Below are 12209 nucleotides of genomic sequence, written 5' to 3'. Positions count from 1 at the left end.
AGAGAGTAAAAAGAGCGGGTAGTTTGAATATAGGAATGAAGAATCGTTCTTTTCGAACGACTACGAGGACGACGACATGGCGGGCGTGTCGAGAAAGAGACAGACAGACAGAGAGAGAGAGAGAGAGAGAGAGAGAGAGGGAGAGGGAGAGACACTCGTTCTAGCGTTTCTAAAATAAGTACGACCCTCTTTCCAGTAGCCACTCTTTCTCTCTCTCTCTCTCTCTATCTCTCTTCGCATCGAAATAGCATCGAAAAGCATAAAATTTGTTCTTTTTAAGCGTGCAGCACTGCGTCTCTTACTCGAGCTTGCCGAGACGGTGAAAGAAAAAGAAGAAGAAAAAGAAGAGGTATGCCTAACACGAACGCACGAAACAATTTGAAATAATGACCGAGACGAAAGTCGTCTATATAGAAACGTAACGGATACACAAACGAAAGGGTGGCTAATGAGCCGTCGATGTGAATTTTTCCCGCGAGATATCTTTGGTAAATACGAAGATGTACAAGATTTTTATCGCTCGGTACGACAAGATTAATTTAATCATTAATCGTTAATCGAAACTATGAAACGTATAAATTTTCATAAACTTTGATGAAAGGAATTCCATCGGTGCACACAGACAATAGATACACCGATAATATCTATCTACTCTCAAAATATATACAGTCGCGCGTGGTTTCACGACAGTAAACTTATTTTCGAATTTTATAGTATCCTCCCGTGATTAACGAGCACAATATCCTTATGACGGATTATATACCTAAGTTTAATGTTCTCGTGCCAAGTCCAAAGAGCTCGAGCGTTGTTAATAGTTGTTGCCTTCGTTCGATTCTAAAATGCATACTTTATCATAAACCTTATTTACGTCCGCTCGTATAATTTAGAATTAATCGTGTAATAAAAAACAAAAAAAAGAAAAAAAAAATATATACAATATCGTATAATATAATGGAATCTTAAAGATATAAGGAGAATAAGGCTTTGGAATATTTTTGCAACAACTGTAGTCAAATTTACATTAGAGGATAAAAACGGTAGAGTAAAGAAAGAGAAAGTACGGAAAAAGAAGAAAAGATATAGAATAATAATGCTTACTTATGTCGTTGTTGGCCGGCGAGTCGTCGTCGTCGAGGGTTGTTTCGAGGGTTTCGTTGAGGGCTGCATTCTCTTCTTGGAAATTGTTCTCATCACACTTAGGCATATTTTTTCCCTCTAGAAATATTCCATCCGAGAGATCGGCAGCAATAGCAGGAACATTGTCGAGTAATGGGTTTTCATGAACATTGTCCAAATTGTCCAGGTTGTCCGCGTTGTCCACGTCATCGACAGCATCGACGTCTGTCTCAGGTCCAAGATCCTCGTAAATATAATCCGCGGCATCATTCTCTTCGTGTTTTCCGTCAGCACCACCACCGGTTATCTCATCGTGAAAACCACCGTCGTCCATCGCCGTTTCTTCCGATCCATTAGCGTGCCTCTCTTCTTGATCGTTGTCGTAAGGTTGCTGATGTTGCTGTTGGTATTGCTTCATCTGCTTGAAGAACATGCCATCGCTGAGATCCTTCTGTACGTATGGATTGTTCACGGCCATGTTTTTCATCGATTTCACGACGAGAACAGAATTGGCGTCGCTCGACCTCGCTACTATATCACTTGGTGCCGTTAAGAAGACCACGATCGCTGTAATGTTGTCCAAAGAGCCAGCGTGTTTGGCTGCTTTTATCAAGCTCGTTACGGCGTAATTTGGATCGTCTGAAAGGGAAAAAAACGAAAATAATAAAAAAGAAAAAAAAAAAAAGAAAGAAAAACAAATATCGTTGATAAGACTTAATATTTTAAATAGTCTTTCGATTCGTTGACTTATCATTAACAGGCGTTGTTATTTATATCGTTTCGTTGCGATCACGTCTATTACGGAATACTATTGCCTCGATAACGGTGAATCATGCTTTTCTCGAAACCACGATTACGTAAATCTTAAGTTTATCGATGTCGGATTAGTAACGGGCTATTATTCTCGTAATGAGACGAAATGAAAATTGCCTCGATATATATCGATATAATTTGACATTGACTAAAAACGAGAAAAAATAATTCAAAACCATTGAATATATCAAAAAAAAAAAAAAAAAAAAAAAAAACAAAAAACAAAAAACAAAAATAAGTCACAAGACTCCGATTTATCGTAAGATTTATATAACTCAATCGTTCTAGCGAATCACGTGACTCGCACGCACGGAACGTTATCCTTCCCTCCTTAGAACCCCGTCGATTAGAAACGATCGGGGAGGTCCAAGATATTTTTTAACATAGCTACACGTTTTACGACAGACTGTGACCTACGGGTGACTGCCTCTTCTCAGTGAGGCAGAAAATGTTCGTACTCGTTCGGTTTTCCGAGACGAGAGAGAGAGAGAAAGAGAGAGAGAGAGAGAGAGAGAGAGAGAGAGAGAGAGAGAGAGAGAGAGAGAGAGAGAGAGAGAGAGAGAGAGAGAGAGAGAGAGAGACTCGATGAGTGCTTGACAAAATTCGAGGGGTGGAAAAAATATTTTCCCCCGTAATCTGCACCCCGACGACGTGCGGCCCTGATTTCAGGTGCATTGACCCACGCTGCACTCTTCGTATCGACGCCTGCGTACACGTTCTGTCTCTCTTTTCTCTCTCTCTCTCTCTCTCTCTCTCTTCATTCCATCTCCTTCATCCGTATTCCCTCTCCCTCTTCCTCCCTCTCTCTTTCTTCTCTCTCTTACTCTCTCATTCTATCTCTGTATCTTTCTGTCTCTCTTATTCTATCTCCGTATCTCTCTTTCTCTCTTTCTCTATCTCTGTATCTTTCTGTCTATTCCTCTCTCTCTCTCTCTCTCTCTCTTTCTCTCTCTCTCTCTCTTTCGTTTCTACACACCTCGCTTTCCATCTGCTTTTCCACTCTCTCGCTCACGCTCCAGTGACTTTATTACGTTGGAGAAGCATCCGTCTCTCTTTAGCTCCCATCAGATATTAATTCCCGTGACTTTCAGACGGGTTTTCGCAAGGGCGCCGCGCATCGACCACCATCCTCCATTTTTTCTGTTCTTTTTCGTTTTTTCCCCCCTTCTTTTTTCAACTTCCTCTCTATCTACCACCCTCCCTACCCTTCTTTTTCTTCGATCCGATACCCAGACGATTTCATTCGCAGAAACGTTCGTTTTCAAGCAAACCTATCCTCCTCTGCCAACCCTTTCTACATTACGCCACACCACACACCACACCACCCTAACCCATCATAGCTGCAACTACCACCACTATCACACTCTTCTACAATAGATGAAAAATATGAAAATCTTGAATAGACCGGGGTTCAACGATGTGGTTTTTAAAAGGAAACGAAACTCGACGTGCTTGTATTTTTAACGTTAAGTTGTAGTCTGGTAAAATTTCTGATCATTCCCGTTTATCTTTTTTATTCCTTTTCTCTTTTCTCTTTTTTGTTTATTCCTCGGTAAATTTATTTTAACTAATATAGTTACACGTTTCGATGTTCGACTTCGTTTCTTCGAAATATTTTTCTCTTTCATAAAGTACTGCTTTTTTTTCTTTCCTTTATTTGTTTTAAAAAGATATTTAGAAAGTTTATTTTAAGGAAGACGAATTTTTTCTCGCTCATTTTTTGTCTTATTTTTTCCGCTCTCTCTCTCTCTCTCTCTCTTTCTCTCTCTCTTTTTCTCTCTCATTGTCTTTGAACATTTACTTTAATTTTTCCTTGGAATAATTATTTGAATTACTGGCATGATTCTTTTTTTTTTTTTTAGAATCTGAGTCATAGTCATAATCGTACCAATCGCATCAGCTTCCTTATATTCTGTAAGAAAGTGTTACAAATGTTTTAGCGAGGTAATGAAAGAATGGGCGTGTACGATCATCCCACGAATTAGAGTAATGTTAGACATTACGAGGACAGAATACTAATGAATTCCGAATTTATACGCGTTAACATCGTTTATACGATCCAATCGAGATCTAACGCAATTGTTTATAGAATATTATTAACCATTTAAGGTTATCAGAATAAAATTTTATCCCATATGAATTTTGTATAAATTCTGACAATCGATAATGATACATCGTTATTATAAAATTTAATTCCCCATATGAATTTCGTTGGAATACAAGTTAAAAAATTTAATGATAAAGGTAACATTATTATTTTGAAATATTTTTTCGAACTATCAGTAGTGATATAAAGTTAAAGTTGGCTTGGATTGATGTTTGTCATGATACTTTTTAAGGATTAACATGACAGACGATTTAAAAAAGATCTCCCCAATTCTAAAAATATCGTTCTAGACGAATGAATTATTCTTATGAATGAAAGTCTAGAACAATGTTGATAACGTTACCGTCTTTTGGCATAATGCCATCCACCCATCGAAAAGAAAAGCTCATAACGGATTCAGATGAGATAGTTAGAACGATGAATTCAACGAATGCGATAAACTGTCGTCGTAAACGATTAGATCGAAATAAAATCTCGGTGGGTCCAGGGTCGAGTCGGTGGTGCGACAGCATAGTAATTTATTGCACCACTAATAACATCAACGTTCTTTTACGGGCTAATTCCGTCCACGCGTACACACACATACACACACACACACACACACACACACACACACACACACACACACACATCGAAGCAAATTTCTACGTTCCTCTTCTGCATAATTCCTTTCTTTTTTTTTTAAGAAAGTCCTAACATTCGCAAATACGAGGGTGCGTTAAAAAAAAAAAAAAAAAATAGTAAGAAAAGTAATGGAAAAAAAAAAAAACCGTAAAATACGTCTCTGATGTCATCGATCTACTTTCGAGTTTAAAATATGGAAAGGAAATGTGAAACTTATGTGCTCTATGTTAAAAATATTTCAACGTTATAGCGTTTGAGAGAAAATAGGATATATTTTCATTTTGTAAGAAATGCGGAGGAGAGGAGGGTGGTGGAAGAGGAAAAAGAAAAATGTGAAAAAATAGTCGAGTAGATTCGTTAACGACTAAAACAGACGTACACGAACGCGCACGCGTAAGTACTTACGCACGTCACTCTCATTATTTTCGATCATTAATATAAGAAACGATAAGTTTCGTGGAGGAGAGTGTTGGTGAACGACCATAAATGATTTCTCGCCGAGAAATCCTTTCTCATGACTCACGTGGCCCGATCTGACAACACGTTTCCTCGAGCTACAAGGCATGCTTTCACGGGGCTTGCTTTCGTTAAAAATAAGTCGCCATTTTTGGGAGTCGACGAAGGACTTTTATCGACAGTCGCAATATCAAAGAAACGTGATTCGTATAATGATGATTACGACGTAACGAACGAACGAACAAACGAATCGACCAATCGAACGTTCGAGAAATTTCGATCATATTCGAGATATAAACGAATACACATTAAGAGTGTAACACGTAATTTTATTAAATCAACGTGATTAGATGTTAAAGGTAGACTATCCTATTAAATGTTTTAAAGATAGAACGTTTTAAGAAGGAGAAAGAGAGATCGAGATTACAACTTGAACGTGAGCATCCTAAGTTCGTGAGAGTTTCACGTAAAAGGAAAGAACAATTTTCGATGCATTCAAGAAATAGAGTTAATTATGCTAATCGATTTGAGTACTCGACGAGAGTTCTGTGATTAACAGCCTACGCTCGTCTTATGTATATATATATATATATATATATATATATATATATATATATATATATATAGGTGTACATCTTTATTCCTATATTCATAAGGGACATTTATGTTTCAAAAAGAGAACAATTCAGACAAATTTCCTATTCAAGAAAGATAGTCTTATTCGGCGAACAATGATTATCTTAGTCTCTAGACACTCTCTCTCTTTCTCTCCAATTTTAATTTCTCTTTTCACTCTTCTACGAGGACGATCTTACGAGATAGATATCGAAACTCGTTCGTCTTGAAAACGTCCTCGATAGTATTCTTCACGAAGCGGAACACGTCTTCTCTTTCTCTCTCTCTCTCTCTCTCTCTCTCTCTCTCTCTCTCTCTGTTTGTCTGTCCTTTTCTCTCTGTTCGTCTTTTTACGAGAGGATCGTAGCTTGATTCGGATCATAGCCGAGAAACCGCTGCTCCACAACGCAACTTGCGCTCTTTACGATGGAGTTTAAATTACACGGAAATATTGGATTACGTGGCAACCGCGATATTACGGCAGAGGGTAGACAATAAAGGAGGAGAGGTGCATTTAAAAAGCACTCTCTTGGGGGAGTACTAGACGATATGTATACTCTTCTTGCTCGTCCTCGGTCTACCAAGTCCCTGAATACACATATATGTACACTTAAAATATATATATATATATATATATATATATATATATATATATTACATGTGTATGTATGCACACGATATATCTATACACATATATACGTCCAATCTTGAATTGGTAACATTTGCAAAACTTCAAATTTCATTAAATCGAAAAACCATACACATATATGTACACTATATATATATGTATATATGTATATGTATGTATGTGTTATATTTACATATATATGTTAAATCTTCTATTTGCTCCACATTCGTAAAAGTAAATTTGTTCGTAAGAAGCGTGTAAAAATATAATGCACGGCCCGTTTTATCGATCCACTTTAACGTGCTATACGAGGGGTTGTTGGACACCCTTACGTTGGCAGGACACGTGACAACTCTCGAAACTTCTCTTCTGCTAGTCTTCCACGAGTAAACCAATCGCGAAAACTAAAAACTAGTTTGTCTCGTATAGTCGATAATCATTTATCTACTTACAATATATAACTCGACCGAGTTACGTTCCTGTAAATGAAATGCATTCGTTTTTTGACGACAGAGACTGAAGTTTTTCGGTTACGTCATTTACATTTTTTTCTTTCTTTTTTTCTTTTTTCCTTCGTAACGAGTCTTAATCCGTGTACGTGACGTCATTCCAAATTCCCGTAATTCTCTCAGAGATATTTATTTATTTAATATTCAATTCGACGCGAATGCGTGTAACGTGGAAATGGAAAAATTTAACGACGTCAAGCATTCGTTAAAAGAAAATGTTGGAGTCTAACGTTAAAGTGTCTGCCGTCGCAATGCTGACTCACTCTCGTGATTCATAAAACCCATTATACCAGCAAGTTCGAATAAACCGGTGATCGACACATCGAGGGCGCGTTCACGCGCGTCGAACTAATTCTAAGCTCGATGGCTCGATGCATCTAACCACCTTACTCTTCTCTCCTTCTCTCTTTCTCTCTCGTTACGTCGTGTTCCGTATAACTGTATGAATTATGCAGATAGCTCGCGCATAAATCAAGTCCCATCCGCGGAACGATCGTTGAACTGTTCGTCGGCCCTGACCGGCTCTTTTCTTCTTCTTCTTCTTCTTCTTCTTCTTCTTCTTCTTCTTCTTCTTACTTTTCTTCTTATTCTTATTTTTCTTCTTCTTCTTCTTCTTCTTCTTTTTCTCCGCTACGGATACTTAGATGCGATTTTTATACTGCAACATCTCTATGGAAATACTCGGTACTCGATCCCCCTCATTTTTCTTTTCTTTCGTTTTATTTTTGTTTTTGTTTCCTTTTTTCTCTTTTTTATAGGACTGGTATTACGTTATACAGATGTATTGGATATCGAAAGAAATGAATCGACAGAGAGGATTTCACGAAAACAATGGATCAGTTTCTCCTAATTTTTTTATCGACGATTAGATCAAATAAAACTCAGCTCATCGTGACGTTCCGTTTTTAGCCACGCCTATCTGCAGATTAATCGTATTTTATGATAACGTTAAATGCAATTAAGCGCCGCACCTATAGTTTCCATGCTTCGTAGCTTATATATGTATACACATATGCATGCATGTGAGTGTATGTGAGCGTGTGTGTGTATTTACAGTGAGTTACCGACCGAGGTAAATTCGCGGACAATTTGTATGTTCCTTTCGCTCTTCCTGTTTCTTTTAATACTGTTAGACGAATTAACACGATCTTTATATATTAAATACATTATGTATAAAGATTGAATATATTTACGATCGAACGAGAAGCTAAAAATATATATATGTATATAACAAAGTATAAAAAGTTGTTAACAAAATGTTAACGTAATGAACGATATGTTTAATACTTTGTAGTTATGTTTAAGACGAGAACCATTTATTGGATTAAGGATTTAAAGGCTTGCGCGTATCAAAGATATACGTTCTTCAATACTTTCGATTCGATGATAAAACATTCGTTAATGGAATGTTTTAAAAAACATTCATCAATTGTTCGACTACACGCACACTCCCGCGGGAAATCCGGCTAAAATATGAAAAATTTGAAAAAATTCCGTCCAAGTTTTTTTTTTCTGTAAAGATATAAATCGAGATTGTTTTTATATTCATTTTATGAATATATGCGTGTGTGTGTATGCGTATAGATATGTATATATATATATATATATATATATATAAATTATTAAATACAAAGTAGAAAAGGAAAAAAGAAGAAGAAGAATTAGAAAAATGATTGGGAGGATGTCGACTCACTTTTCCGGGAAGGGGTGGGAGTAAGGCTGTAAAAAAAATGAGTCTCCTCCGCCGGTAGGACGTGTTGTGTCACAATAAAACACTAATCGGTTCACCTAAGCCGGTCGAGAAGTGGTCGTCGTCGTAGGCCAGGTAAAATCTCGCGGCGTAAAGAAGAGCGGGCTCGCGCAGACTCGTAGGAGTCTGGCGCGCGCGTTCGTAAAGACTATCGCGATATATAATGGACTCTGGATAGGTAAATAATATTTCTTTTTAACGTGACGACGAAACGAAACGAAGCGTAACAGTACGAAACGAAATCAGACGAAATTAGACGAATCAAGACGTGAGATTTCTTTCGTTGACTGATCAAAAGAGAGAGAATTTAAGAGAAAGAAAAATGCACGTTAAAAAAGTTCGCGTTAATAATATAGGAACTTTTTAGTTAATCCGTCCTCTCTCGTCGTACTTCTCGTACTCGTTACTCGTGTACTCTCGTACTCGTGTGTTGCGCCGGGCGTGGCGTGTCGCGACCGACTGCGGAGCGTTCCCTTGCCGCCGGATGTCGCCACCACCGAGCGAGACCGAGGGAACGCCGAAGCGAAGCGTAACGCACCGACGATGAGTCACGCCACCCTCGCTCGCCGCCGCTCCGGAGGAGAACGCCGGAGCAACCTCATTGGCTAGCGCTCACCCTCGCCGAGCGATATCATTGGTCGACGACCCTTTCCTTCTTCAACTACGAAGGACTTACGAGGAGAACTTCGTTCTCGCTACCCCCAACCGGTTGCTACGCGCGAACCTCCTTTATCTTTTAAGGAAGATACCAACGGGTCCGTTCCTCTCCTCCAAATATTTTGTTACTATTTAACGATGACGTTCCTCTTTTCTCTTTCTTCTTCCCTTTCTTTATTTATTCCCCGTCAACTTCGAAAATAACACTTTTTCGTTTTTTCTATTTTTTCAGATATTAGATATCTAGATAGCTGGTTGTACCAGAAATCTCATATTGCGCGGTTCGTACAATAGAAACATCAAGGATTTTAAAGTAATCGAAGACCACAGAGAAGAGAAACTCGAAGCCGTCGAGCGAGCGAAATCGCCGTTCGATCGGTAAATTTTCACCGATACGCCACGTAAGAGTCATTTATTTCTCTCTCTCTCTCTCTCTCTCTCCCTCTCTCTCTCTTTCTATCTCTCTTTATGCATTCGAGAAACCCCGACGGACTTTCACCGTAGAAAGTTTTTTAACGAGTACGATCGATGATGACTCGGACCAACCAACCGACCGACCAACCTCCTCCTCCTCCTCCTCCTCCTCCTCTTCGGCCCTCTCAACGTATCGAGATTCCTGTTTTCGAGTAACATAGTACATAGTACACAGCTTCTTCCTGATTTACTATTAAAGGCGAAAATCCAACATCTCTGAGATCTAAGTTTCCCCAATGACAATTTTTATATCTCCTGTCTCACGCTAGAAGAAATAATAGGGTTTCCCTTCGATCCTAACTTTATGTACGTATGTATGTGTGTGTTGGATTCACCCTTAATACATAGATTGTTACTTTGGGTTATTCTCTTTCCCACCCTCTCTCGATAGCCTACCACTCCCTCAACCCCTCCTTATTTATATTGCTCGGTATATACTTTCCCTTTAATAGTATACACGTTATATCGAATAATCTCGAGATATCCGATAATAAACAACAAAATAAAGTTAAAGTATATACACATGAGAAACGAAAGTTCGTCAGTTCAGCGTGGATAAAATTCTGATCGATCGGAATAATACGATTTCTCAACAGCATTGTTTCCTTCTAACTTTGAACTGACCTTTTTAATACTATTCTCCAACGTTCAGTCATATATTTCAATAGAAGTTGTATATAGAATTTCTATCGAAAGGTATAAACAGTAAAGATTCTTTCTTCACGTTAATGGAGGAATCGATTCTACGAGTTCTCACGGTTCGTTGATTTGCGATATGTCGATACATCATACGCGAGAAAGAACATTGATCGATGGGGGTTCCTCTTTCTCTCAACTCTTCGGAAACTTTCTTTCAGAGAAAGGTAAAATAAGATCGATAAAAAACTCTTTGTTTCTCTCTCTCTCTCTCTCTCTCTCTCTCTCTCTCTCTTTCTCAAAATCACGATCCTGTCAATGTATGTATTTGAATAAAAGTGTACGGTAACGTAACGAGTTTCTTGCGTCCTACGTAATTTTTCGCACGATTAATACCAGAGAGAAGAGAAGAGTAGAAAGATAAAGAGAGAGAAAAAGAGAAACAGAGAAAGAGCGAGCGAGAGAGAGAGAGAGAGAGAGAGAGAAAGAGAGAAGAGCTTATCTGGCGTTTCTCGTCGGATAAAACTCCGTACCGGTTTTCTGGTCCTGCTCGGTTGCTCTCTCGTTACCAACGTATAGTTCACGTTCGAAATACACGATAAACCCGACGTTATATTATATTTACTTTTATAATCTAATTGTAATGTAATCTACGATGTACATACATGCATATATACGTACATACGTATGTACATAGATACATACGTATGTAATATACGCTTCGAACGATTTAAGCAAATGAGATAATTAAAATAAATTTTCGGAATTATCAAAAACTAATTATTCGTTTTACGACGAAGATGAAATTTTTCACGTTCGGCTTCTTCGTTCATTTATATTTTATATTGTCAAAAAATGTAGAACGTAATTCTCGTGCTCTTCGAAATTACAAAAAGTCCATGATCGACGTCAAACGAAAAAGGTTTTACCTATTAGGTTGGCTATAGGGTAACGAGACAAAGGTCGCTAACGAGAACTGGCAACGCGCTCGACAATTACATTAAAAGTACTCGGGGGAAGAGAAAAGCGAGAAGACAGAGAGACAGAAAGAGAGAGAGGGAGAGAGGGAGAGAAAGAGAGTAAGAGAGATAGAGATAGAAAGAGAAAGATAGAGAGCGAAAGGGTAAAGAGTGGAGCAAGGTCGGAAAATAGCGTCGATTTAGCCCCACACGTGTTCGTTCTTCCTAGCGTGCCCGAGTAATTTCAAACGAACACGCCCTTTTTTCTTTTTCGTTTTTTTTTTTTTCCTTTTTCCTTCTGGCTTTTTTCCCCTTGGGTTGGGCAGCGACAAGTTTATAATCCGTTAATTGACCTTCTGGTTAATTAGTATTTAATCGTACATGACGCGTTACGACTATAAATGATCTTCATACGTCGCGCGAAACACCTTAAAATCGAATTTATCCCGAACTCGTTAATTTCGATAATCATTCCATCGAAAAGCAAAAAAATAGAATGAGGCAAAGAGAGAGAGAGAGAGCGAGATAAGACTCGCTTGTTCGAAACGATGTCAATGATTATTCGAGGGTAACATCGAGAAAATAACCGAGGTATATGTGAAGTTGGGCCAAGGTTTTATAATTCCGGTTAGTTCTCAAGCTAATCGATGACGATGATTGCGATTATTACGATGATGATGAATCACCTAAACGTTTCGCATTAACGTATCTCCATTATCTCTCAATGAAACTTAAAACGTTTAGCGCTAATCTTGACGAAATTTTTTGATACCCAATGATATTTGATCGACAACGAGAATAAGATACGAATAAATATGTATTCGTAATAAAAAATCAAACGATAGACGAAACCGATAATGGTTTT

General features: G+C 38.2%; 1 protein-coding gene across 1 annotated transcript in view; it reads right to left on the bottom strand.

Annotated features, from left to right (window-relative positions):
* LOC122632685 (protein phosphatase 1E) overlaps window positions 1-12209 on the bottom strand; it is a gene marked incomplete at its 3' end in the record, with an annotated part of 53460 nt that overhangs the window by 14207 nt on the left and 27044 nt on the right. Inside the window, exon 8 of the mRNA XM_043819811.1 lies at window positions 1099-1755. Within this exon, the coding sequence (XP_043675746.1) occupies window positions 1099-1755 (657 nt within the window). The remainder of the gene's footprint in view (window positions 1-1098; window positions 1756-12209) is intronic.

Source organism: Vespula pensylvanica, chromosome 1 (assembly GCF_014466175.1).
Source record: "Vespula pensylvanica isolate Volc-1 chromosome 1, ASM1446617v1, whole genome shotgun sequence".
NCBI lineage: Eukaryota > Metazoa > Arthropoda > Insecta > Hymenoptera > Vespidae > Vespula > Vespula pensylvanica.
This window is presented reverse-complemented; position numbering and strand designations above follow the sequence as displayed.